This window comes from Dryobates pubescens, chromosome Z (genome assembly GCF_014839835.1).
Source record: "Dryobates pubescens isolate bDryPub1 chromosome Z, bDryPub1.pri, whole genome shotgun sequence".
Classification (NCBI taxonomy): Eukaryota; Metazoa; Chordata; class Aves; order Piciformes; family Picidae; genus Dryobates; species Dryobates pubescens.
Genome location: NC_071657.1, coordinates 113,534,558 through 113,562,387, shown reverse-complemented (window position 1 = coordinate 113,562,387; position 27,830 = coordinate 113,534,558). Strand labels below are relative to the sequence as shown.

General features: G+C 42.6%; 1 protein-coding gene across 2 annotated transcripts; it reads right to left on the bottom strand.

The window, feature by feature from the left end:
* Positions 1–750: 750 nt before the first annotated feature.
* SEPHS1 (selenophosphate synthetase 1) lies at positions 751–26,063 on the bottom strand. 2 transcript variants are annotated; one of them, XM_054178253.1, is made up of 9 exons: positions 25,934–26,063; positions 22,601–22,862; positions 19,313–19,416; positions 14,689–14,796; positions 13,671–13,825; positions 12,788–12,878; positions 9,555–9,654; positions 7,768–7,980; positions 751–1,715 (listed from the first exon to the last, which is right to left on the bottom strand). In XM_054178253.1, the coding sequence occupies exons 2-9, from the start codon at positions 22,791–22,793 to the stop codon at positions 1,501–1,503; spliced, it is 1,179 nt and encodes a 392-aa protein (XP_054034228.1). In that variant the 5' UTR covers positions 22,794–22,862; positions 25,934–26,063; the 3' UTR covers positions 751–1,500. The 2 variants fall into 2 exon arrangements, with proteins under 2 accessions (XP_054034228.1, XP_054034227.1); XM_054178252.1 differs by lacking the exon at positions 25,934–26,063 and adding an exon at positions 24,980–25,218.
* Between the last annotated feature and the right edge of the window lie 1,767 nt (positions 26,064–27,830).

Genomic DNA, 27,830 nt, shown 5'->3' with positions numbered 1-27,830 from the left:
CAGCACCTGTAACATGTAGCACAGACATGAACCCTCCTCCAGCTTACAGCAGGCACAGCCAGGAGAACTTGAGCAGCAAACAATTTAAAACCCATTGCATACTTTGTGCTGCTAAAAACAAAGTGAAGCGGATCATACGTGTGGAAATAACCTACGTGCCCCCAGTTTTGGCAGTCAGGTGGAGATATTCTAGATTCCCACCGGGCACCAGTGTGCAGAACTGATCAGAGGAGTAGTAACAGCCATGAATACAGTTACACCTGCAATAAAATAAAAAAGGAGGATTTCTCCTCTTTCCAGTTTGTAATTCAGCTAGGAATCAAAAGTTCATGCACTTCTACAAGAGCAATAAAAAAAAAATTTAAATATTTATTTTGAATAACAAGCTGAAGTCCAAGCTGCAATGTTGGCAAATGTAGATTTTAAACACAGATCACAAAAGCGTGCAGGAAAATGTATGTGAGCAAGTAACAAAATAATACTAAGAGTTCTACTAAACAGCAGCTGATTTTAAAGAAACAAAAAGAGCCTGTAATCACTATACAAAATATAAAAGGTATTAAACACTACCATCCACAGAACAGAGGTTTATTTTAGTTTGATTATATTTAAAAATTATTTGCATGGTTATTTATATAGTGAGTTGTAAATGATTATTATACAGTAACCTCCTTTTGGTCTGCAAAACTTTTGTTGCACTATAGCACATCCAATCACATTGCAGAAAATAAAACAAACAAACAAAAAAAAAAAGAATTAATTTTTTCCTTACTATTGAGAAAAAAAAAAACCAACCAAACCAATCATTGATAATACAGTAAATATTGTCAGGTCTACAAATAATGAAATTAAGAACGACTCCTTCGACTCTGAAGCGCTTTTCATGCAAAGTGAGCACTTGCCTGTTTAACAGAGTGCACTACCAAGCAATGTCCAGGGTTGGAAATGCTCTTGATAAGACTAAACCTTACAAAAACCCCCAAAACAAACAAACAAACAAAAAATAAATCAAAGATTGAATGTAATCATGCAACCCTCATACTACTGGGTATACCCACTGTGCCGCTTATCCATTTATTGCCTTTCTGGGTATCACTCAAGGCATCAAAATTAGACTTATGATAAATATACATATAATGAAAGGACACAAACTGCTATTTGACACTACTACTGGTAATGTCTGTGCTACGTGAAAGCACCTTTAAAAAGAGCCTATGCGGCAAGAGATAAGTGTCTAAAGATTCAAAATGAATCAACAGTATTGGATAACAATATAATTCTCAACTCAGAAGCTGCCTCAAGATTAGGTGCATCTTCAGTTAATGTAACAGGAAAAAAAGGCAATGGATTTTATTTCACTATTGTATCCACTCATAAACTGACCTAAGGCCACCAGATGTGCAGACACAACAAGTTTCTTTTTCTTTTTTACAGTTCTTTAAATTGTAGGATGATAAAGGAATAGATCTATTTAAAAACAAACACCTAATTTCATCTACATTAAGAGGTGGCACCAGGTGTTGGGTTCACGTTCTGGGTAGCCACCTGTGGTGCAACTTCAATGATTCGTGGTTTGTCTATGATTCTGGCCGTGCGGTTGCCCTTCTCTACGATGCCAATAATCCACGCTTGGTGTCCTTCGCCATACTTTGGAGACTTGATCTCGGCACAGAAACGTGCTGCCTGTTCTCGTGGTAAACAGATTAGGAGGCCTCCTGTGAAGGGAAAAAAAAAAGAAAGAAAAAAAAAGAGGCAGAGCATTGAAATATCTGATTGTGAAGCATTTCAGCCCTGATCTGCCAAATCTCTAATTAGACAAGCAGTTGGTGACTTTAGTGGATTCTGTGGAACTCCAAGGACTCCAAGAGAAGACACAGTGGAAGTCCAAGCTCTTGCTTTATAGAAAGAAGTTTGTGCTCGAATTCAGTGTTCACTGAGTATGTAAATGAGGCCAAATACACACAAAAGATGCTGGCAAAAGGACATCAAACTGATGCCAACAAATGACATACTGAAACAACACCGGCATTGTAAACTTCCAATAGGGGACTGCAAAGTGCCTCTACACAGAAACATTTTGGATAAAGGTCATATTCAGATACCTATAACCACATATTGGTAGCAGCTGGTTCTGCAAGTAATCCTATTGCAAGCCATGAAACCATTCATCACAGTGGGACTATTACCAGAGAATGCAAGAGGCATAAAATTGAACAGAGGCTTGATCCAGTGCTCCCTGTGACAGACCCTTTTGACCTCTTTGAGAATTTTCCAGCCTTTCCTGTAAGAGCTTTTTTTCCTCAGTGACAACTCAAAAATATTTTATTTCCTGATGAATTCTTTTCAGAATCAGCACAATAACCAGTCAGCAAGCTCACCTTGTGGTTTTTAAGAACACTTCCATTCTGAGAATCCCTAAGCCCTGAAGATGGTGGACTGAAAAGTGAATTTACAAAAATGAGTTCCATTGTCAGCTCTGGCACAAAATTCCAGGAGGCTCCAACCAAGCCATTAAATGTTTTGGTGAGTCTTATTACTGTTCCTTATTACTGACTATTCAGCTTTTCTCTATCCCTTATCTTTTTCATTTAAGCTATGTTACAGCTGTGTGAAGCACTGCAACACAGAGCACCAAACTCATCTGCAGAAACTTGTACAGCTCAAATGGCTCACACCTGAATACCATACTGCTCTCTGACACACAGCATCCCTTGTAAAGGATGTTAAAATATCGTATCCCACTGGAAAATGTTTGGAGAATGCATGCAAGAGACTATATTCATGCAAACAGCTATCTGGGCACATGTTGAGGCTTGCTTACTCTTAGAGACATAGCTGACCCAAAGTCTTCTGTCTGGGCAAAGGGCATCAGCCGGCAGCATAAGCTGTGCCATTGGCTCTGGGCTAACCCCTAGGGGTGAAAGGCCACCTGCTAAGTCAGCCATGCTGGGCTCAGTGCCACTTCCTCCTCCACAGCCCTTGGACAATTTCTTAGCACCTTGGACAACTTTATGTTGTGTTTTCCAAGCAAACAGTCCTTTCAGTGGTGAGTAATGACACCTTTCATTCAAGGCCATCAGGAAGAAGTAGCTTCTGAAGTACATGAACACAGAAGTGCAAAATTTCTTTTTTAGGTTCTATATGAAATGAATGAGTATGCCACCCAGAAAAACACCTATCCCTCTCAGATGTTTCCAAGCATTTGTTCCTTCAAAAACAAGAAGAAAACCAAGAAGCTTGAGTGACAGCACTTAACCTTCTCCAGATGTAGCAGACAAATCAATTGCAAGGGAATTATGTGCCATTCCCATGGAAGGCTAAATCAAATTGAAAAGAAACTTATGTCATGGTGCAAGGATGCCGGGGAAGAGGTTTACAAGTGGCAGTGCACAGAATGTGCTATCCAGAAGGAAGGAGAAGTAATATGGTGAAAAGGGAAATAAAAAAGAACACAAGAATGATCTTTACTCAATTATCTCCTCCACACACACTCTCTCTGCATTGTGGTATCACTTATAGCCATATACTCATACACATTGTGTTACCATTCTTTTGCAAGATCAGGAAAATGTACAAAATCCCACTTTCCAATTAAAAATCACTTCCTGCCTTCTGGCTGAATCTCACAGTTTAATCAATAACTCCTAATAGAGGCTATAAACTACTGTTGATCAGTAGTAGGATTCCTGTCTGCAGGGACTGTAATTATTTCTCTGGTAGACTGACCCATCTCTTTAACCCTTTGGGTAAGTCCTCAATGTTTTCCACTATGTATTCCACTCTATGGTATACTACTGGCCTCCCCTGCTGCTCTGGTGTTTGTCTGAAAGACAACTGCAAGAAGTTTCCACCTGTGCAAGGACATGGCCAACAGGAGTTCCAAGCTGCAGCAACGTGCCTGTGTTAGACAAAGAGGCAGCAGCACTCTACACTGAGGCAAACATAATTTCATAGTGTACCAAGTCTGAGGTCTGCATCAGCCACTGCTGAAAACAAAACAAATGGGCTGCAGATGGAATCAGAAAACCATCATGGTGGTTTGAGAGCTTGCTGCCTGCTTCTTTTGGGAGTTGAAAGGACATAGGACTTCCCTTTCTTATAATCTATGAGCTTTTCTGGTAGGAGGTTTTGAACACTGCTGGTTTTAACTGTTTTACTGCAAGCAGGGAACTGGACAGAAAACTTCAAAAGCAGACTAGACAAAGCTTTGCAATTAAAAGCAAAGATACTAACAGTTCGTTAATCAAAACCAGGAGTCCTTCCCCCTGCTCACCGCTTTCTCCCACAATAACTAACAAAAGGTTTAGATCATTAGCCTTGCCTCTTGTCAGGCACTAACACAGCCCTTCATTTCTGCCCATCTGCCTATTTCCACAAAATCTGCACAAACACCATGTTGTTGAGATACTGACACCAGTCCACAGCTTATTAGAAGAGGCCTGGCACATGTACACGTATGTATGAATATCCCTTGTAGAGGAATTTGGTAATTGATTTCTGAAAACAGATAGGTTAATAAACAAAATTAAGTGTTTAGAGGCTGACTGCCTGATTGCAGCTTTAATCTTACCACAGAATTACCTAAAAGAGAATGCAAAATCACACAAAACTAAAATTTTAAGAAAATACAGTACTAACAAGAGTGTCCAAGGGTGGAACAGATGACATAAGAGATCTTTCCAACACTGACTTTTGTCAACAGGTGCTCAGCAAATGCACACTGGAAAAAACCCAGCAGTCTTAAAATCCATTCAAATCGTTTTCCAGTAAATTTCTCACTGCCTGCCCACTCTGCTGAAAGACATCTGTTCACAAATGAAGAAGCTACACACAGACCATTCCTGGATGTTTAAGACAACAAAGAACGTGTATCTGTAATGTGGGATGAACAGCCCAGTGCAGCCCCCCAAAAAGGCATCCTCACACTGGTTATGGAGGTGCAGCAAGGCAGATGCTTGGCCAAGACATGACCAGTCCCAGGACATGAAGTGGGCCAACAGCCTTGGTCTGAATGTTAACGAGCCACCCTAGCATACCATGCCCAAGCTAGTGCACACTGCTGCAGCATACCAGGCTCCACAGCATAAGCCTGAAGCCTATGGGACTGCAGTTACACAGCTTTCAGACCAAACCCGCTGTCTCCATGTGGCTATGGATCTTTCCAGTATTTGGCAGACACTGCTCTGTAACAAACCTCTATGGCCACCTCTAATTGTGGTAGTTTTAGCAAGAAATACAATGCTGTGATGAAATCAAATATGCACGTTCTGGGGCACCCAAAGCTCACACAGGCCTTGCTAGGCTTTCCATTATCATCAATATTGAAACATAAACCACTCAATGTTTTAAAGATACCTCTTGCTATCAGCCCCAAAAGATATTCTGAAGTCAACAGTATTCCCCTTGCAAGTACTCTCACAGCAGCACATAGATCCACACTGCTTTACATCCCTTCAGCATGAAGACAGAATGGATATCCACAGGGTGCAGGATTGGTGGCTCTGAAGACTTAAGCACTGGGTTTGCAACTAAACCATTCCCATGCTGATTGCTATACAAGCCTCTGCCACAGCTACTCACCTACAAGAGCATCTTGGTCCAGATCCATGTCCCTGCTATTCTTTGGATTCTGCCACTGATAACCAATGGTACTAGCACTCTGGTTATGTTGACTCTTGGGTAGTAAGAACCTGCCCACTTCTACCAACCCTACTGACATTTCTGGTTTCTGCTGACTGATTTGAACTCTTGAAAGGGCTCACATCCAAAATTCTGTTACACATCATCTGAGCCATTCAGTCTCTGCAGGACAGAGCATCTCTTTAAACACAGATGGCTAAGGAACAATTCTGCAGATCACAGTAAGTTGTGTATTCACTAGAGGAAAAGTTTATGGCTCTGTGATGTTTCTTTCCAGGGCTTTGGACTATTTTTCTTCAAGGGGCCCCTCTGTTGTGAACTGCAGAGAACTTGGATAATACATTTGGAGAGCAGGAAGAGGGTGGAGAAATGAGGTAAGAGAAATGACAGGTTTGTTGCTACATCTTCTCTGCTTCCCAAACAAAAAGAAAAGTCAGATTAAAGAAGAAAACCAAAACGGAACAAGACAGAAGATCAAAGGAAAAAATTAAATACTAAGATTTCCAGAAGAAGACAGTGATCATGCTAATCAAAGTCACTACACTTAATAAGGCAACTTTCAAGCATCAGAAGTTCTTATCACCTAATGACTGTTTAAATGCTTATCTGAAATGAACTTGGTGTCCATAGCCTGATTCTCAGTACAAATCTGTTGTATTCATTGTCACTGCAAGTGGCAGCTTTATTAAGAGATCTCAAGTAATAAATGGGCCAGAGAACAAATTCTTTTTTGTGCTGCTAGTCACAATCTTTAAGAAAACTTTGTCAGCTGTGCTGGAATTTTCAGATATTCACTGCTCTGAAGTTAACAGCTAAGAGAAAAACAGAATCACACAATCATTTTGGTGGGAAAAGGTCTTTAGGATCTTCAAGTCCAACCCTTAACACAGCATTACTAAGTCACCACTAAACCATGTCTGTAAGCACCATATCTACACACTTTTTTAAATGCCTCCACAAGCTCAACCAATTCATGGGCAGTTCCAGTGCACTGTTCCAGTGCTTAACAACTCTTATAGTGAAGGATTTTTTCCTAATATCAAATCTAAACCTCCTCTGGTGCAACTTGAAGCCACTTCCTCTTGTCCTATTCCTTATTACTTGGGAGAAGAGACACAGCTCCAGTTGGCCTAAACCTCCTTTCAAGTAGCTGTAGCGAGTGAGAAGGTCTCCTCTCAGCCATCTCTTCTCCAGGTTAAACAATCTCAGTTCCTTCAGCCACTCCTCAGAAGACTTGTTCTCTAGACCCTTCACCAGCTTTGTCATGCTTCTTTGGACACACTCCAGCACCTCAATGCCTTTCTTATAGCAAAGGGCCCCAAACTGGTCACAGGACTCCAGGTGCAGTGTCACCAGTGACAAGAGAACAATCATGTCCCTACTCCTGCTGGCCATGCTATTTCTGACACAAGCCAGGATGCTGTTTGCCTTCTTGGCCATCTGGGTACACTGTTGGCTCATGTTTAGCTAGCTTTTGACCAGCACCTCTGGGTACTTTTCTGCTGGGCAGCTCTCTCCAGCCACTCTTCCCCAAGCCTGATGCATTTATGGGTTTGTTGCAACTCGAGTGCAAGAGCCGGCATTTGACCTTATTGAATCTTTTTATCTTTGGCCTTGGCCCATCAATTCACCCTGTCCCGATCTCTCTGAAGAGCCTTCCTACCCTGAAGCAGATCAATGCTCCCATCCAATTTGGTGGTGCCTGTGAACTTACTGAGGGTGCATCTGAGCCCCTCATTCAGACCATTGATAAAGATATCAAAGACAAGAGGCCCCAAATTTGAGTCTCAGGGAACACCACTTGTGATCAGCTGCCAACTGCATTTAACTCCATTCACCACGAAACAGATTTCAAAAGAATTCAGAATCATCACTAACTTCACAGCAAGGCTTTCTATAATAGTGTTTCAAAAGGAAGTAGAAGGCACTCACAGTAGGATGGTGGCTTGGAAGTTAAGCTGAGGAATTTAATTGTGAACAGTTGTGTAGCTAACACTCATTAGCTTGGCTGTATGCCAAACCAACAGTGATTTTGAATGCAAAGCACATGAGTTGTACATTTGACATCATCTTAAATTCTAACATGGAGGTGCAGGGAAGGAAGAGTGTGGTACAACTGTCACCTACCTGAAGTCTCTGGACAAGTCCCATGCATGAGGCCAAACATATTGCCACAAGCCTTACTGACAGCAGCCATCTTGGCAAGAACAGGAAGATTATGAATAACAAAGGACACCTCATTCCGCTGCTGCTTGGCGAGGTTTTGTGCATGCCCCAGGATTCCAAATCCCGTGATGTCTGTAGCTGCATGTGCATTGAAAGTGTGCATGAGTCCAGCAGCTACAAGAGACAGGGGGGGGAGGAAACAAAACCCAAACAGATCAGAAAAACAAAAAGGCAGGAAAATCAATGCTTCTACAATATTGTGCACGGTCTGAAAGAAGCTGCATACTTTTAATTTGAATCAGGTTGGGTCACTGTACTAATTAATTAAAACAAACAAACAAAGAAAATCAACAACAAAACAACCCACCCATGCTTGAAGGGAAGTGGAACTCACCAATACTGCATGTAACCGCTACAAAAAGTGCAACTTCTATTTAAGGTATTAAATCATGCTGAAAATCCAGCAGCAAAGTTGTATTCATGAGCATGCTCTATTAGCCATGTGCTACTCATTTATATGAGTGGTCTAAATAAACAGAGGTTTGCTGCAGATTCAAACTTCTTGAAGCTGAGGGCCAGAGACATTCTGAGCTAGTCCATGCCCTTAATGAAGCAAAGCTGAGACTTGTCCTGGGTCTGATATCTCACATCTCTTCTCTGGCCACTCTGTAGAACACTAGAAACTCAAGTTCTGGACGCTTGCAGTTTATGAGCTTAAGACTGAAGCTTGCAGGTTGTGGGGGAGGGTCCCAGCCTCCACACCTGCACATTCATGAAATTCTTGGGCATTTGCAACTACAGAGCTCTGAGTGGGAGGAGAGTCCCTCTGCATGCAGGACAATAGCTCCAGTTAACAATATTTAAGTGTTGTTAAAGGTGCCCCACAAGAGTGAGTGAAGAAAAGTAAAACCAAGAATGCTTTGCCCTTCTTTGGTGCTTCCCATTGCATGAGCAGTACCCAAGTTCTTTTCCCTAAGACCATCCTGGCAATTTATTTTTCCTGGAAGACTTTATGAAAGAATGACGTAGCAAATACCAAATGAAAACTGAATACATGAGCGAAGAGATATGTAACTATCCCTGTTCCTTCAGATGAGAAGTAAGGAAACACCTAACTTCATTCTCTGCTCCTCCAAAGATACTTTGAACAAAGAAGGGAAATCCTGGATTAAAATTTCTGAGGTAAAAGCAGAACTGTCCCCCTGTTAAAAAGGAAAAAAACAGACAACCCAAAACCAAACCCAGGTTAAAAAAAACAAGACCAAACCAGTAAATAAATCATGTGCTACATATTCCACCCTTTGAAAGCACACAGAACTTAAAAAAAAATAAATAAAAAATTCAATGGAAGTGAAAAAAATTTAAGAGCTTTTCCTTTTTATGCTATTTTGATTCTTTTTAACTTTATTACAGTCAAGCCCTCAGAGTTCTCCAAGCACAGAAGATGAGGAGTAAATCCAACGTATTTCCCTTTAAAACATCCTCTAACTCACTCAGATGTTACCTGCAGCACTCATGAGTCATAATCATCTCCAACAACTTTTGTATTTTTGCTGTGTAATTAAAAGAGGACATTTGATTTTAATGTGCTTGCTTCACAAATGCTGAACAGCAGAAAGATGGGACAGAAGAAAGGGATAAAGCAGCTGTGTCACATTTCCCTATGGCAGTGAAATGAAGTACAAAACTGGAAAAGCCCACTTGAAAACCTCCCCTCTGCCCCCCACAATGCACACATCTCCTCTTACCTGTTCTGTTCAGCCGTGCCATATTCATCATTGCTTCCTGGTATGCTAGTTCTACATCTTCTTGTGTTACCACTAGTTTGATTTTATTCCACTTTTCTGGCTAATGGATGAAATAAAGATGATTCTTTTAGATTTTTAGCTGTATGTTTTAAAGCACATCCTTGCCAATCCCTCATCTAAAATGTACTTTAAAAAAACCTCAGTTAAAAGTGAGGGACAACATTCAACAGTTGGAGGTGTGTGCCTTACTCTGCTGTAACTAAGCCAAGCTTATGTAAAGATCCATTAGACACCAAGCACTTCAAATCTTGCTTTCAGCAGCAGAGTGGAATGGAATAACCTAATCTAGGAGGAAGAACTCCACAGCCAAATGAAAAGAACTTTGTTTCTGGATGTTGATATTTGTAATCTCTGGCTTCTTGGTTACTTAAGAGCAAGTACTTAATTTCACATCTGGACACTTTGATCAGGAAAGGCAACTGATATCTACAAGTCCAGGTCTGAGGACTGTATGCAGGATGTAATCACTAAGGCACTTTCAGAAGATTCCTTTACAGTTTAATACCAGCATGTCCTTCCACCCATTCTCCAGTGCCTTGTATGGACTTATGCCTCCATCACATGCTAAGCAATGCTTTTCACACCAGAAGGGTCTCAGAACAATTTCAGAAATAGTACCTTTATAAATGGCAATTGTTTCATTCAAGGCTGAAGTAATTCCAGATCCAGAATGAAACAAAGCAAACATTTAGCGACAAACTGGTTTAATTTTCCTCCTTCCCCCCCCCAATGGAAATAAAATTACAGAGAACTGAAACAAAACAAAAATATCCTTTTTGAAGCCACAATGCCTACAGCCATTCCACAGAATAAACACATAGGACAAATCTCTTAGTAAATCAAAAGTGCAAAACCTACTAAGAATTGGTATACGATGTTGCACTGGGGAAGGCTCTTGTGAAAAGAGGCTCTTATCCTTAACAAATAAGCACTGACTCTGAGGAGTGTTAAGGCAGAATCCAGAAATGGCAAGAGGGGGAAAGACAGTTGAGATCAGAGATTCTGAAACTAGGTTGAACTAGGCCTACCAATTGAGTAAGAGGGAGAGAGAGTGTAAAAATAACAAATGAAGCTATTAGAGAGGGGACAGAAAAGTGATTATTCTTACTGGGAGGATGACTGAAAAACCTGAGCAATCATTTTGCCTTAGTTTTCAAAACCATGGTTCTGAGGCTGATTGTGTGATGGAAACTGGTCAGATGATGGGAATGGAAATCACAAATGAGGTGGAAGCAGAATTCAAGACTGAGGCTAGATGAGCCACAAACACAGGTAGGATACAAGTTAGATGCAAATTCCTCTCCAGTACAGACACTGGGGTTCATAGATGGGAAATAAAGACAGAAAAGCTCACAAACATTATTTAAAACCAAGCTTAGACTTTCAAACGGCAGGGTCTGTAAATAACAGCAAGGCTAGAAAATCGCTTCTGAGGGGATACATCACAGCAAGGCCCTTTCAGGCCTTTCAGCTGAAAGGGGAAAAGGCAACGGGATGCCAGTTTCCAGCTGTGGACTAGCCTAATTGGTCCACACCATCAGCCTGGCAGCCAAAACCAGAGCAAACAGCTTCACCACCCTGGTACATTTCTGACTTTGGCCCCTGGGGCCCTGTCCCTGCGGACTCTTTGCAGTCTCTTACTTTGTGCCCTGTGGCAGCTGCTACCAGCAACATGGCTGGGATGTGGTGGCAACAATGCTGGCAGCAACCAAGCGGGGTGGGGCGGGGGGGGCCGCACAGATTTTGCCTACTTGTCACCAGGAAATCATATTCTACTACTTTGTTTAAATACCTCAGCTTTTAAGGTTTTTCTTTTTTCATTTGTTTTGAAGCCACATCTCTACATTAGTTTTCTTTTCCTGCCTCTGCATAAATTTGCTGTGCTATGCACCTCCTCTTGTATTTCAATTCAAAGTCAAATTCCCTACTGAAATTTGATTTAGGAGTGGATTTGTGATGGGCAATTCTAGCTTCACTTTCCCTACTCTTTCACAAAACAAAGCTGAAGAAAAGACAGCACAGCTACTCAGAAATTTTCCTACCACAACCAAAGATATATGCTGTTTACATGTAATAGGAGGATTGATTTCCTTGCTGTCCTCATTTTTCAAACTAGGAAGTGTTTCTGGCTGACAGTCAAGAAAATTAAAAGTACTTGAAATATGTGGAAATTCAGAATACCCTTAATTTGCAAGTCTGTCTGTGAGCACAATAACAGGTATGTTAAGAAGTAAGATTATGTCCAGAAAACATACTAAAAATTGGTGTCTTGTTGTTCCACTTTATTTTCATTATCAAGATTATTGAGACTTCACTGGAAAATTGCAGAGGTCAAAATTGCTAGGCCAGACCCTGTGATGGTCTCATTCCCATCCTTCAGACTCCAACAAAGGTTTAAGCTGGTTCTCTCCCATTTCAGCTAACACAGGCTTTGTAATTAGAATTCATCTAACAATATAATGGCCAACAGCCAAGACAAAGTAGATTCCAGCTCAGTCCTCTGCCAATCTATTGGCTCAGTAGTCCCAAAAGTAGAAGAGATGTATCTTTTTAAAGTGTAAACTGAGCAGTTACGATTCTGAAGACATGTACTGGGAGCCAGATAACATAAGCAGATGCCAATTTTGCAGTCACTTTTCAGTTCAGTAGTTACATTTTTGCCTAACAGATGGAAGCATGTCTACATACACACTGCCGCTAGAAAAATTCTTATTGAATGCACAGGGTAATGCATGTGAAATGTAGATATATTTCCATGTGCACAAGCAGAAAGCCTACGAACAGAGACAGCAATCTTGGCCTAATTGCCATCAATAAACTTTTGCCAATTACTTTGGCAGGTGGAATAGGGCATAATTTTACCCAAGGTGCTAGTCAGTTGTTCTGTTAGTAAACAAACTTTATTACAGTAATGCCTAAGAACTAACCAAGAATTGGATGCAATTAAGATGAGCATACTAAGCACAGAACACTAAACTGGCTCTACTCTAGAAGCTTTGCATATATTCAGGCAAGGCACACACCAAGGAGAAAGAGGCAGTGGATCTTTCCCAGCTGAGTCCTTTGTGTACTTGCTACACTGTTGAACTTTGTCATTTTGAGGGAATGAGGAAGGTCACTTTGTAGCTCACCCCCTCTTCCCTATTTCTTTTTTTCATTTGCAGGGTACTCACAATATCTAGCCACTGGTGGACAGCTACCGCCACTTGTGTTCCCAAAGGTTTAGTTAATACAAGCACATCTCCTGGCACTGCATTGTCTGGCCTGAAAACAAGAAATTAATGTATTAATTACATAAGGAGATTCACACATGTTATTAGCAATAATTGCTGATAATTATGTTTGCACAGCCCCATGTATCTTGTCACACAGTTAAGAAAACCTGACTAATTGCAGAATTACCCTTTGGGACTCATTGACAGGGGATATTATTGAGCAAAATGCTGCAAAGTTATATAGAAGTGCTAATCCTTCCTTCTCGGAACAGAATAAAGCTTGCAGTCAGACACATACGAAGTTACAACTTTTCCTCTAGTTTACTGGAGGTTTAAGATAGGACAGGGGGAAAAAAAAAACTAACCTTTGTTACTTAGAGGCATAAGATCACCATCACTAGGATCATTAACACATTAATTTGTATAGTATGACATGCCACAGTGAGGCATTCAAAAATCAGCTACTTTTAAGTGGACAGAATTCTGTAAAAACAGCAATTCTGTAGTGTTCTACAACCATAATGTAACTGGGAGATGTTTAAAATAAATGTGTAAGTATGACAGAAAGGTATGTCCCAAAACAGTCTTCAATAACTCTACTGTCAAAATGAGAATTGGATCAAAAGATACTGGGGGTGGGGAGAAGGACATCCTGTTTGAAAAAGCAAATATGTACAAAAGAGATGTAAGCATCTGTTGAGTGCTAAGGACAAATGCGAGCAAGAGAAGGTACTGCTCCGTTCATCAGGAGACAGATCACATGATCACAACATGGTGTTTAGAGGATTTTTACTGCATCCCTTCAGACCAGTGCCTTTGATTGTTTAGTGATTTAACTTACATTATAAATTCATTAGGCTGACAGACTGTCGTGGCCACTCCTCCTAAAACAATCCAGGGATTTAACACTGTTTGGCCACCAGTAACAGATGTTCCTGCCTCTTCTGCTGCGTCTTTGAAACCCTGGATAATTAGGGGCATCACTTTGTCTCTTTCCTAGAGATCAAAACAGAAGTCAGAGTTCCATACACAGCAGTGCTAGTCATTTCAAGACTGGTCATGGGCTTTTAATTACTCAAAACAATTGCCTTCATGACAAATAGTCCATGACAGAAAAGCCAGCCTTAGGTTAGCCTCCTGAAGGTTACATGTTATCCCACAGAGTTACGGGTTTACAGCTTTATTACAAAAGAGGTGCAGAGACATTCTTATGCTGAAGAAACATTCATCATCAAAAGGTCATATAAAAGTAATCAGAGTTCTGAAAACTCAGAACAACAATCCCAGTTGTAGTCAGGTATGGCCACAGCAGTGCAGTGAGGCAAAGTTAAATCAAACTGTATTTGGCCTCCACTAACCTGCAAAGTTTCAATTTACTTCCTTCTAAGAATAAACATCTTTCTTCTTTTTTTGCTGGAGCAAAGCAAACATGCTGGTCACTTCCACAAAAGAAAAGAGGAAAAAACCAAACCTCCACAAATCCATTTCAGTTTCTTCTGCTTCACAGAGATGTTACAGAGCTTGCAGAACTGAACTAGAAACATCTGTCCAAATTTGATACATGAACTGATAATTAAATGCTGCCTTGAAGCAATATCGTCTCAAAATGACAGGAGAGGGACCCCATTTTTGTGGAGGTAACAGCAACAGATTACAACACCACAGAAAATTGAACTTTTAGCAAGTTACCTCAGAACATTTATGAGGCAAGATCCATGCTATGAACTGAGACATTGAAAATAAAAACATCTCTTCTTTAAGAGGGTTAAGACTTTGAGAAAATACACAAAAGGTAAATACATTCTAAGCATGTTTAGCTGCTTGGGTCTTCCTTCAAAAGCAAGCACCAAAAATCTTACCCTATCTGTCATTTTATTGCTGATTCCAAGGAGCATCAACATGTTGTCACATTCTGTGACCCCCATGGCATAAAGGTCACTTAGGACATTGGCACACGCTATTCGTCCCTGAAAAAAGAAAAGAGACCAAAAAAAAAGTAATCTACAAGACTGTTGTGAATGTTCAAACACCTGTCAGGAACTGAACTTCTTGCATTAGGAAACACACCCAGAGATGTGGTATGATCTAATTCGTGCAACATGCCCATTTAGAAGTGCAGATATATCTTCCTTTTACAGGTAAGCAGACCAAGCTGTCTTGGTCAACATATTCTCTCACTGACTGCTTAAGCATCCACCCTTTACTCAGTGTGGGATTCATAACTTTAGAGGCTAAAGCTAAGTTCAGCAAAATCTGGCCTTGATAACAAGCTCAGTTTAGGTGATCTGGTACTTTCCTATTAACTTCCAGCACAACACCATACACACTGGTGAAGACAACCATTGTATGCAATGCACGACCGCTAGGAAGCTAATCCAAAAAGCGTACACTGCTGGACCTCTTCTGCATTGACATGCATGGGAGACAGGGACCTTGATGAGTAGGCTGTTTGTTCCTCTGCACTACCCTGGAGGCCATGTCTACCAGAGGATATGGTTATGCTGCCAGAACATAGTCACGCTGGGATAGTTTTTCTGTCATAAAGTCTGCAAGAAGACATTGGCAGAAAACAGCATGTGCTGAGAATTAAGGAGCTCAGGGCTCCCAGAAGCTGGCCTTTTCATTGCTATTGAGAGGAAATGTTTGTCCCCTGACACTTGTATGGTGGGGGACATGTGCCATTCTTCAAATGACAAGGCTGAACTTTGCAGCAGCACATACATTTTAATTGACTTTTGTGTGTGTGAACATCTCCAGTAATAAAAATTTATCCAAGACACCTACTCTTCTGTGGAAGATTCCTATAAGAAGTCTTGAAGCTGACAGAAAGAAGGAGGAATCACTTGGATTACACGAGCTCATCTAATTTTGCTAAATTAATAGAGCCAAGTGAGGGTTTTCTGAGCTGTGGACCCAGTTCTGAGAAGACGCCAAGTTTCCTGATGAAGATACAAAACTTTGATGCAGAATGTATGACATAACTTTAAAATACAGGACAAATTCTGTTGTCTTACTTGCAAGACTCCACACATTTTATTAACATTGGTTTAGGTTTGCAGCTACAGAACTGCAACCATCATCTGGTTTTAGGACTTAAAATCTGTGTTTTTCATGCAGACAACACCAGCATGATAAAAATAACAACATGCTTATTTGACACTATTTGGACTACAGAAAGATGCTTCTGCTGAAAGACAAATGGGGGGAAGGAAAAAAATTTAAAGAAGGAATCTAAACACAATTACCGCCATCTCTAAAACCTTATCATCTATTCACATATAAAAGACTTCTGCAAAAATCACTTTTTGTCACACAGCCACCTTACCTGCTGATGCCATGAAGTAACACCTGCAAATCACAATTAAATATAATCCAGTTTGTCATAAATTCAGGATCTTCCAGTAGCATTAGGGGAATCTCTTATATTTCAATCTGGAGTATGTTTTAATCACTTAAATCTTAAACCATTAAAAAAAACCCATGGATTGATAGATACCAGCTGTTAATGTTCTAGATGTTTAAGAACACCAAAGCCTTCTGTTTCCCTTTTCTGGAAGGGGGACTATAAGCCTATTCTCCACTATCTCCAGTATTTACCAAGCAAACTGCTAGTTTATGTCCTCTTTGGAATGACAGATTAATTTTTTAAACCACACTGACAACAGCTCTCTATTTGAATAGTCAGAGGTCAGTCTAACACCGCTTTTGCCAACTGGCAAACCTACTACAGAAACAAATTCATGGAGTGCAAGCCTCAAGTCTGAAGTAGCAGAGGGGACAATACATGGCTTGTGAACACTGATAACAGGACTCACAAACAGGGTCAGCCTAGCTGGGGCCCTCAGGCTACCCAACTGCTTGCTTAGAGCTCCTGAAACACAAGTATCTATGTGCAGTATGAAGAACTATTTATAAGAGCAGAGGACGGAGTATCAGACCCCTGTTCCCAATCTGGGGTGAAGCTTTTCCTTCAAAGACCACCTAAAAGGACCCTGGAATAGAGGGGAAAGAAGCTCACTCAAACCAGCCAGTTTCCTGCTCCTGTCCACCAGCTCTATTACCAGTGGCCTGATATTTATTATGGAACTTATTTTTAATTGGCTCTAACTTTTCCAATATCAAACCATTTAAGATGAAGAATTTGTATGCTGCATACAGATTTTACAGGTGTACATCCAAAGGATACTTCAGACAACATGGATTGAGTGTTTTCAATAACGAAGCCAAGAGAATAGGAAAGGGGAAAATAAGGAAGAGGGGGTTTGCATGTAAATGCAGAACTTTGTCTTAAAATAGGCAGTGAGAGAAAGCTGCTTTCTGAAGCAGAAATCTGAAGTTCAGCTGAGTCCACATGCACTTTTGCCTTCCTCAGCCATTTTCAAATGCCTTCTGTTAAAGCACTCAGTTTGGAGTCCATTTGCACTTTTGCCTTTCCCTTTTTGTGTCCTCTTCCCCCAAATATGAAGTGGGATCTGCAGGCAGACACCATGCACAGAGAAAAGAAGAGACTCTAAGTCAGGGAACACCTGTCTAGAACCAGACTAGAACTGACTAGGTGAGGAGACAAAGCAGAAGAGCAAGAAGCAGTGTGATACTGTATGTGACTGATAACAAGAACAGAGTGGTAGCAACAGGCATGGGTCAGGGGGCACCTAGACTGAAAATGGAAAGAAGCAGTTGGAGAAGCAGGGCAGCAGCAGTCTGTCTTGAACCAAAAAATCCAGAGCACGCTGCTTTACACACTAATTCAAAATTCCTGAGTCTCACCATTCCTCTGCTCTTAACTGTCCTATTGCAAATTGTATTTGACTGTCCTCAAACTGATGTTGGTCCAGACCAGAAAGTGGTAATCAGTATTGCCCCCAGGTACTCTAGTCCCCACAGGTCCAAGTAGAGGATCCATCAGCTCCAACCCTGCTGGATCATCACTGCAGGAAACAGCAAGAAGGCAACTGACAGAATCCCTGCTTTTAGGAAAAAATACAAATCTGTAAACAGATTAGGCAGTCGCAAGCCACCATGCTAAAATTAACATTGACATGAAAGAAAAGTGAAGGGCTCCAGAGTTAGAAACACCAAAGTCAGAGCTGCTGGTGCATGTGGATCACAGTATAGACTGGAACTACAATGCAATCACTAAAACTGGACTAAGGCCAAATTTACATTTCACTCCTACCACACTGGCATAAACCTCATCTGGGCACAGGCTCATTTATCTACTCCTGCAGCATCTCAACCCCTTTGTATCTCCAAACAAAACAACCCTCCCCCTTTACCATGGCCTCCTCACACTATCCCTCACAAGATAAGAAATCTTCTCAGCCGATGAACTTGAACAGAGCTCTCCAACAACATTTTTTTCTTCCCTCTGGTCCCTGACAAGTTCCCACATGATATTATTAGAGCAAGCCATTTGAATCAGGTTTCTCAGGAGAACTCGACAACTCTGTACTCTTGAGGCCAGCCTGCAATCTTGGCTTGGCTTGCAAAAAGGGAGCTCTTCTGGAACAGAAATCAAAGGAGCCAGGCTTGCTTTTGTGCACAACAGCTAGTCAAGCATGCTAAAAAAATCCAAAACACTAGTCGGTCCCAATCTCAAACTGTGTCCAAAACCTACCTGACAGGTCTCAGAGAACAATGAGCCAATAGCAAATAAAGCACCTGACTATATAAACAGCAGAAAAAGCATGCCTTAAAGCAGTCACATTCAAATCACAGGAAACATGAATTCTAGCATTTCTTAACTTTCACTTAATGAACACCTCCTGTCGAGTACCCTACAGCTTTAATAAGTCTTTTTGAAGTCTCATGACCTTCTGTTCAAGTCAATCTTGACCAACCACTACACAGACCACCAAAAAGGATAGACTAAACGAAATAAGGGCACAGAAGGAAGCAAAGTTAAAGTGTACATAGCTTCCAACAAGACATTTCAACTTCTCCATCTGCAAGCAGAGGCAGTACAACCAGAAAAGTGGTGTTCACAAAGCATGCTGAAGTTGCCAGGTACTACTGCCAGCTACTACTGCCAGCTACTGTCATTTAGGCATTTCCAGTTCTAACATGTTACCTGGTTATTTCAGCACCTCAAAAAAACCAATTACTGTGTGGTTCTGCTTGTAAGTGGAATTTACTGTGTGCTGCTTCACAGCTCTCTTTTTTTCCCCATCTCTCTTTTTGGGCTTTTCAAGACAAATCCCATAGAACAACAGATGGAGGGAAGTTTAAATTAAAGGTGGCAGTTCTCAGAACTTTCACTCACAGCAGCACTACAGCATTCCTGGCTGACGTGGGAAAGATTACAGGATGAAACTGTGCCTTTTCCTCTTCACATGTATTTAGAAAAGACTCCGAATGCAGTTAATCAAACGATCAGCACTGCACATTCAGAAGAATCAGCTGAAGCTGCCATCATATCAGGAAGTGAGAAGCACAAATCAGGTCAGCAATATAGCTAACAGTAACTAAGTTTAGCCAACTTACCATCATATAAGGATCATCCACAATAGGATAAATATAATCTGTTGTCTGGACCAATGACAAACCTCCATGTCTTAATGGAATAACACAAGTGTCCATCCCAATTCCTGCAAAGACAGAAATCTATCAGTGAGGTGAACAACATTATCCTTAATTGTCTGTTGCTCTTAAAAAGAGAACTTATAAAGCACATCTGTGAAATACAACTCACAATACTGCCTGAACAGACACAGCAAATTCTTTCCTTAGGGTATGCACATAGCACACAAGAGGAAAGCAGAGAACAGAAACTCCTGACTGGAACAGTGTAAATTGCTGAAAGCAAGAATTAAACCATGTTTTGCCCTTTTTTTTCTTTTTTTTTTTTTTTCAGTGTAATAATAATGCATCAAGAACATCCATATCTAATGTATGCATATTTTGAGTTAAGAGGAGCTACATAAATTTTGTCAAAAGCAAATAGGTTTTCCTGCCACTCCAATCTCAACATGGTGACAGCTTTAAAAGGACATAGCCTCTCATAAAGAGCATTTCCTCACTTCAGGAGGCACACAGAGAACAACCACAATTCACAGCCCAGACCCTCTGTGAAAGATGATTCACCCACTTGGAGCTTCTGGAAGTGTTAACCTTGCCTCTCACTTCTGTGAGGCTGAAAGGCAGCAAGACAAATTGCTAGACAGGGAAACTCCTCCAAGAAAACCAGCCCACCAAGCACAGCCTTTTCCCTGCTGGTGGATATTCCAGTGACACTAAAGCCATTTGGCATTTGCTCAGATGCAAGAGCCTGCACAAAAGCAGTAGGTGTCAACTCACACCGTGCTAGCTGAGCTGTGCTCCCTCTCCATACTCTCGTGCAATGGCAGGCAGCTCACCTCCTTCCCAGGCTGCAGGCAAGCTGCCTACAATTACTCTGCATACCTTGCAGGGCAAGAGGCTTCAAACAGCCAGTTTTCAGGAAGTAAATGCCAGACAGTAACTTTTCCCCATGCATTAATGAAACACACTACATAGAAAGATCTATAAGCCAGTATTTGGCAGTGTCCTGTACAGGGATGGGGCAAGCTGCTATCATGTGAGGTCCTACTGAGGCCACAGAGCCAAAGCTCTGCCAAGCAGTAGGTAGATAGTAGCTGGAGAGGACCTTGCCTCTCCAGCCTAAGGAGGCAGAAAATTTTGCCTTGGAAGATAAGGGATACTGACAGAAGCTCACAAGCAGTAATTTAGGGATGGTCATCCTCTGCAGAAGTTACCAGGCCACTTTGCATGATGCCAAATGCCTCCAGGGAAGAACACATATGCAGTTATGAAGAAGTGGCTCACGCAGAGGAGCTGTTTTCCCACAGTTCATCTATTCATGCCATAATGCTGCCAGACTGATTTAATTTCTTGGTTTTCCACAACTTCAGCAAAAGTGCTGTGTGACCAACAGGCCAAGGGGCCATTAACTGTCCTTCTGAGGCTAAGTTTCTGCTCCACCAAGAAAGGACTAAGTAAGTTAATCTGTTCAGAGAGATGACTGAAAATAGTGATTTCAAGGCCCATGACAGCTCTGAGAATTAATATCAAACTTGCAGTTTCTTACTCACAGATATACTCATGTATAAAACTGCAGCCATGTTTAAAACTGCAGAACTGAAAAGGAGTGAGCTTGAGCCCACTACCAGCAATTTCCCTCCTAACTGCCTCTCAAAAGCATGGTGCATATATGCTCAGGCTGTAAAGTTACCTACCTTCCTATCTATGCATTTTAAGCACAAAGTATCAGAAGCAAATCACACCAAACTTGTCAGAAGACACCTTTGTTAAAGGGTTACTCACCACAAAAGCATATTTTTAAGAGACCTGAACTCTCCAACTTCTATTACTAACAAGCTTTCCTGTTACATAATATCACACCTACATATTGATGGCATTAGTCTACTTTTTTACCTTTTCATATAGGTGGAGAAGAAAAATCTATTACCAGTTCCATTACTGTTTAGAGCCTGTAGGTTTATAAGAGAAAAACAAACAAAACAAAAAACAGCTAGATAATTAAATCTAAAACAAACTACTACTGATTTTAGAAATTTGCCAAATCAAAATGCTGTTGTGAACAACTTAGAAAAAAACATATAAATAGCAATTGGGGGATAAAAGAAGCTGCAAGTGTCCTTCATTAGGGAGTATTAAATTATAGTGCCACCCCAGCTCCACACACAATTACTGTTTAGATATTTCATACAAAGACGTCCATTGTTTAAGCAAGAACACAGACTCCTTACTAATCTCTCTCTGAATTCAATCTCTACCAGAATAATGGGTTGCAACCTGTTGTCTGCTAATACACAATTAGTGATGTTAAAATGATTTTAAATATGGTTATTGTACACTAAATTGATAATTAAATAACCTCAGAATAAATGCTACATTAATATTCCCAAGTTGAGGGGAAAAAAAAGTCATTCTGCACTGCAAAGTAGAGATTGAATATGCAGGGCTGAGTAAATAGACAAACAGAATTAAGTGCCATTAAACACATTATCTACATTAATTTATCTATATCAGTATTAGGTATAGTAGCTGGTATCAAAATACATACGTTTGCCCTGTTACCCATGTAGGTAGCTCGTGCTGGTTGTTTTTCCTTACTGTTTGCATCATTGTGCAAATACCAAAGAGAAAGTGAAGCTGGCAAGAACAAAAGAGGTCTTGGAAAAACAGCCTTTCCCAGGTAGCTTCTATAGGTGAGCAAAAAAGTTACAGTGGAGAACAATGAAAGGACTGAAAGGAAAAGTGACAGCCATGAAACAATCTACTCCCAGTCAACTGAAGTGAGAAAGTTTTCTCTTCCAAACTTTCTCTGACCCAGGAATGGAGGGGAGGGAGAGGAGAACTTAATCTGTCAGACATCCAAAATTCACTGCATTCATTGTATACATTTCCAAATGCAATGTATGCATATAAAAAGGTCCAGAAATTACTTAATACAACTTCAGCTGGCAAAGCATCCACTGGGGAAAGGGAGGAGGTAACTAAGGCCTAAGCACGAGCTTATCACAATGGCCATTCCTGAACAATTTTTCTCTGTAGTTGAAGGCACTGCAGGATGTTAAATAATTAATATTCTCGTATCTCAGGTGCCAACAAATAACACCATGAGATTCATTCTTCAGATTTCTGGATGCTGTGCAGACATTATACAACATACAGTTTTCAAACTCATTAAACAAACCACAATGAGATCACGTCACTAAGCAGACCAAACAGAAGGACCACATGAGTCTGTTTGGAGGAGCAACTACTTACCCAGCCTGGGCATAACTGCCCCCAGGAACTGTTCATCTTCCTGAAAATGGTTTTCCTGTAGAGATTCGAGTAGTTTCTGTAAGACATCCTGAGGCACTTTGCAGCCTGTGCCTTTCAGTTCGGTGAATCGGGTCAGACGGAAGCTCTTGTCCAGTTCATAACTTTCTGGGTTAAAGGACTCCCGAACAGACATGGTTCTCCCACACGGACTGCTGGCCTTTCCCACCCCAGAGCAACAGTATCAGTTTCTCTGCTGATCAGTCTAATTTAAAAAAAATAAATAAATTATTTGAAACATTAGAAATTCTTAGGACCGACAAGACAACAAGTTTTCCACATGGGGCAAGTTAAAGAGAAAGCACTGAATGTCATTGTTCACTCGTTAAGACAAGGAGGGCACATCTTGCACAGCTCCTTTCTCCATGACTAAAAAGGAACAACTCTTCTTCTTACATTCTGACACTTACACCAGGTGAATCAGAGACTTACAATTCTTTTCCAGGTATGTTGTGTAAGTTTTTCATTAAAAAAAAAAGAATCTAGCACACTTACCACCCTCATTTAATACAGATGTAATGAAATAAATAATGGTTCCCAGAGCACTGAGGCCAATTTCCAAAAAGCAGCCTGGGCCCCGATGCAGCCGCAACATGTTCAATGAAGCATCTGTTTGTACTCAGCTCAAAGCAGGGTCATAATTTTAGCCATTAACATATTAATCTCAAAAATAAGATGTTGTTCAAGTAATGGCTCTGCTTCAGTTCTGATGTAAGAAGCTGAAACTCCATAATACACCTGTCCTCCTTGGGGGAAAACACTGCTAGTACAGGTAACAGAAGAACAAAGAGGCCTTATTTGAACAGCCTGATTTTCCTACAAACAGGCTAGTTTGCCTTTTAGCATGTTTGCAGACTTTAAAATGTTAAATTTTTTTTTTGCCTCTCAAGCCCTTTTTTAGTCAACTAATGATACTGAGAAAACAGAGAACTGCCCATTAAACTGGCAATGCAAAAAGACACTGATGCAACTCATTTAATGAAATTCTTAACAATGCACATCTAATTTTAGACTGTTTTTCCACTCTGACTCACAGACACCACACTCCAACACTAATAAGAGGCCTAAGTGAGACACTGACTTCTCACAATAGCACTGGCTGTGATAAAACGAAATTCTTAATTTTCAGGAATTACTAAAAACAACCTGTCTGTGGCAGTTTCCTCGAGAGCAAGGATCCTGTTCAGCAGCATTGCTGACAAAATCTGATAGTGATGGTCACAGTGTTGCAAAGTTAAACAGAAAAACAACAAAAGGAATGGAAGTGACTGGTATTCACGAAGTTTGAAGTAGCACTAAATAAAGAAGTAAATCTACAGGCTGTGCAACTGATGTCCCCTATAAAGCGTTTTGTAATACGTACATCCATTTCATAAACGTTTAAGTCTACCAATTTATTGATTACACTTGCTAGGAATTGAAGTTTAAGCTCCCTGAGAACTTCTGATGTGGAGCCCAACGCCCCTCCACAGGCCTTTCCCTCCTTCTCTAGGAGGCGTGGCACTTATTTAAAACAAATCTTCCAAAGCCCAGGCGCGGGCAGTAATCCAAACTCGAGTTTCAGGAACGTGTCTTGGATGAGCAATGAATGCAGTTCATAGCTGTTGTCGTCCAACGTGAGACACTAACCACTTACAATCAAAAAGAAAAAAAAAAAAAAAGATAGTGCCTGGAAAACAATCTGTCAACAGAAATGGGAGACAAAAGCTTTTCAAGGAGGGGGAAAGTGGCTTGTTCCCCCACTCATTCTTTTTTAACACTTCATTCTAATTAGTTCCAGAAATTTGTAAAAAACAGCCTGCCCCATAAGGGAAACGTTTTCCTGCATCTAAGTAGTAATGGCAATAAGCTTAGCACCCCCCACCTACTTACATAGGCAAGTATTTGGAAGCCAGAGCCCACCAGCACCATTTGCAGCCCAAAGGACTGTAAAGACATAATAAATTACGTTCTTGGCTTTGAAAACAAACACCGACACAAACAAGACGGAAAACATCTACTGTGCAAGAGCACAGTAACTTTGCTCATGAAGATCTGAGCAAAGCTGCGTGCAACTAGGTATTTCAGAGACTTGCCACGGGAGCAGCCTTGCTTGAGGAACTAAGTTTCTTGTGACTGCTGGCAGTCTACGCGGCATGCAGTTTGAGCGTTCAGCATCCCTCCCCAGCAAAGGAAAACACCTTGTAACCCAGAAGTTTCTTACTTTAAAAGAACAACATAACAAATACTGAAAACTAAAGTTTAACCCTTACATCCCTAAAGAGCAAAGAGGGAAAGCACAGGAGAAAAAGAGGAGAGGAAGAACCAGAGCCAGGTACCTACCCAAAACAAACCCAAGAGCAACTAACGACAACCCAACCGCCCGAGACCAACAAGGTGAAGAACTGCAACAACCATTTGTCCACGGAGTGCGTCGAGGCGCGCTGCAGAGAGACATGGCTCAGGGACACCTTAAAATTCCAGCCGCTGCCTTTAAAGGCAAGCCAGGGCCTTCACTACTGCTCTTTGTGCAGCCGCAGAGGAGAGGCGGCGAAGAGGAAGAGGAGACGGGCTCTCTACGTGCCGAGCAGTCGCGCACAGAGCAACCCCCCTTCCCCTTCCCCCCCCCCCTTCCCGTCTCCGGAGCGAACAAATCTGTGCCGGGGGGAGGGGGTGGCTCTGCCACGGGGAAGCGGCACCCCCACAGCCCCCGAAACCGGCGCGGGGCGCACGTGCGCGCAGGTAAGACGTCACCGGGCGGGGTTAACCCCTCGCTGGCAGGGGGACGGGGGACGGAGGGGCGCACGAGCCCACAGCACCGGGGCGCGCGCGAAGAGGCTGGTGGAACGTTAGGCGCGCGCGTCTCCCACCCTCCCTCTTCACCCCCCCTCCACCCGCCGCCGCCGCCGCCGCTGCTCCATGATGGGAGGGAAGGATGGGATGGGAAGCGAGGGGGGGAGGAGAAGGAGGGAAAAAAGGGAAAAAAAATATGTCGGCGGGCAAAAAAATTAACCCGTCCGTTGCCGGTGCTGGATTTTTTTAAAGAGGCCGCGGCGGCAGCGCGGTGAGGCGCACGCACAACCCCCCTTCCGTTCCCCGCCCTTCCCCCGGGGCCGGGCTGAGGGAGGGTGGCGGGGCCCGGGGCCAGGCGGGCAGCCCGCGCTCCAGGGGCGCCACGCCGCTCTCTGCACCCGGCCCGGCATAGCGGCGGTGGCGAATTCCCCTTTAAATCTCCCCGCCTTGCACCCCCACCCCCCCTCTCCTCCTCCTCCCTCCCTCTTCAGGTCTCCCTCTTACCGGCTCGCCTCCTCGCCCTCCGCCTCCTCCCGCGAACGGGACTCCCAGCCCAGTCCCACAATGCACCGGGCGCGCCGGGCTCCCTTAGCGCCGCCTGAATAAAAATGCCGCCGCCGCGGCCGCCGCCGGGCACGGGGGGGTTAAACCTCCCCCCACTCCCCTGCGCTCCCGCCTCTCTGCTCCACGCGTTTCGCCTCGCGCGCTCCCCGCCCCCTCCCCTTCGGCGGCCGCGCGCGCGCATCGCCTCTCCTCCTCCGTGCCCCCGCGCGTCCCCGCGTGTGCGGCGGTGGCGCGCGCCCTGTTGCGGCGCGAGTTATCACAGTATCGCTAAGGTTGGAAGATCATAGAGTCCAACCTGGCACCACAGACCTCATGACTTGACCATGGCACCAAGTGCCACGTCCAATCCCCACTTGAACACCTCCAGGGACGGTGACTCCACCACCTCTCTGGGCAGCCCATTCCAATGACTAATGACTCTCTTGGTGAAGAACTTTCTCCTCACCTCGCGCCTAAACTTCCCCTGGCGCAGCTTGAGACTGTGTCCCCTTGTTCTGGTGCTGGTTGCTAGAGAGAAGAGACCAACCCCTTCCGGACTACAACCACCTTTTAGGTAGTTGTAGAGAGCAATGAGCCTCCTCCAGGCTAAACAATCCCAGCTCCCTCAGCCTCAGAGGGCTTGTGCTCAAGGCCTTTCACCAGCCTTGTTGCCCTTCTCTGGACACGTTCAAGTGTCTCGAGTTACTGCAATGCCCGCGTTCCCTTGGCAGCCTTGGGCTGCAGGGACAAGTTCATAGAATTTACAGACTGGTTTGGAGTGGAAGACACCTTTAAAGGTCACCTGGTCCAAGCTCCCTGCAGTCAGCAGGGACATCTTCAGGGGCTCAGAGCTCCGTTCAACCTCACCGTAAGTGTTTCCAGGGATGAGGCACTTACCACCTCTCTGGGTAACCTCTGCCAGTCTTCTACCACCCTCATTGTAGAGAACTTCTTCCCAACTCTCTCAGACTGTTCTTGCAGGAGAGGTGTTCCAGCCCTCTGACCATTTTTGTGGCCCTCCTCTGGATCTGCTGCAACAGGTTCATGTTATCCCTGTACTGAGGGCTCCAAAGCTGAACACAGTACTCCAGGTGAGGTCTCACCAAAGTGGAGTAGGGGGGCAGAATCACTTCTCTTGACTTGCTGGCCATACAGGTTTTGAGGCAGCCCAGACCTTATTGTCAAGTCCTTCACTAGTGCTGATTTTTTCCCAGAAACTGGACAAAAAGTCTCATTTTATCCACACTGCACCCAAAAGCTGAGCAAGAAGGAACCAGGAGGTCAGGCGGACTTGACAATGGGTAAAATTTGTCCAACATTACATTTTTCACCAAATCATAGAATGGTTTGTGTTGGAAGGAACCTTTAAAGGTCATCTAGTCCAACCTCCAGGCAGTAAGAGAAGCACATCTTTAACTAGATCAGATTCCTTAGAACCCTGTCCAGCCTGACCTGGAATATTTCCAGGGATGGAAATTACAACAGGACTGGATTGATGCAGAGCCAAATCCCTGTCCCAAGGAAGCTGGAAAAGTCATCTCTAATGGCCCCTGCTGGTGTGCAGCCTGTGGAGGGCTGAAGTTAACTACAGAAGGAATGCCACAGCCTGTCTGGATGTGTCAGCTGGTGACTTACCCAAGATCTGCAATTGAACATCCTTCAGAAAAAAATGCCATCTTGCTCTGAATGTGGTTGGTGATGAGTGCAGTACAACCCAGGAAAGCTATTCTGTACAGCCAGGACACACCTTCTTGTCCGAGAGTGTTTGTCTGAAGCAACATTTTTCCATCACTGATTTGCAAAGCACACATTTTTTCTTATGTCAGAATTCAGTGATATATATATTAAATTCATATCT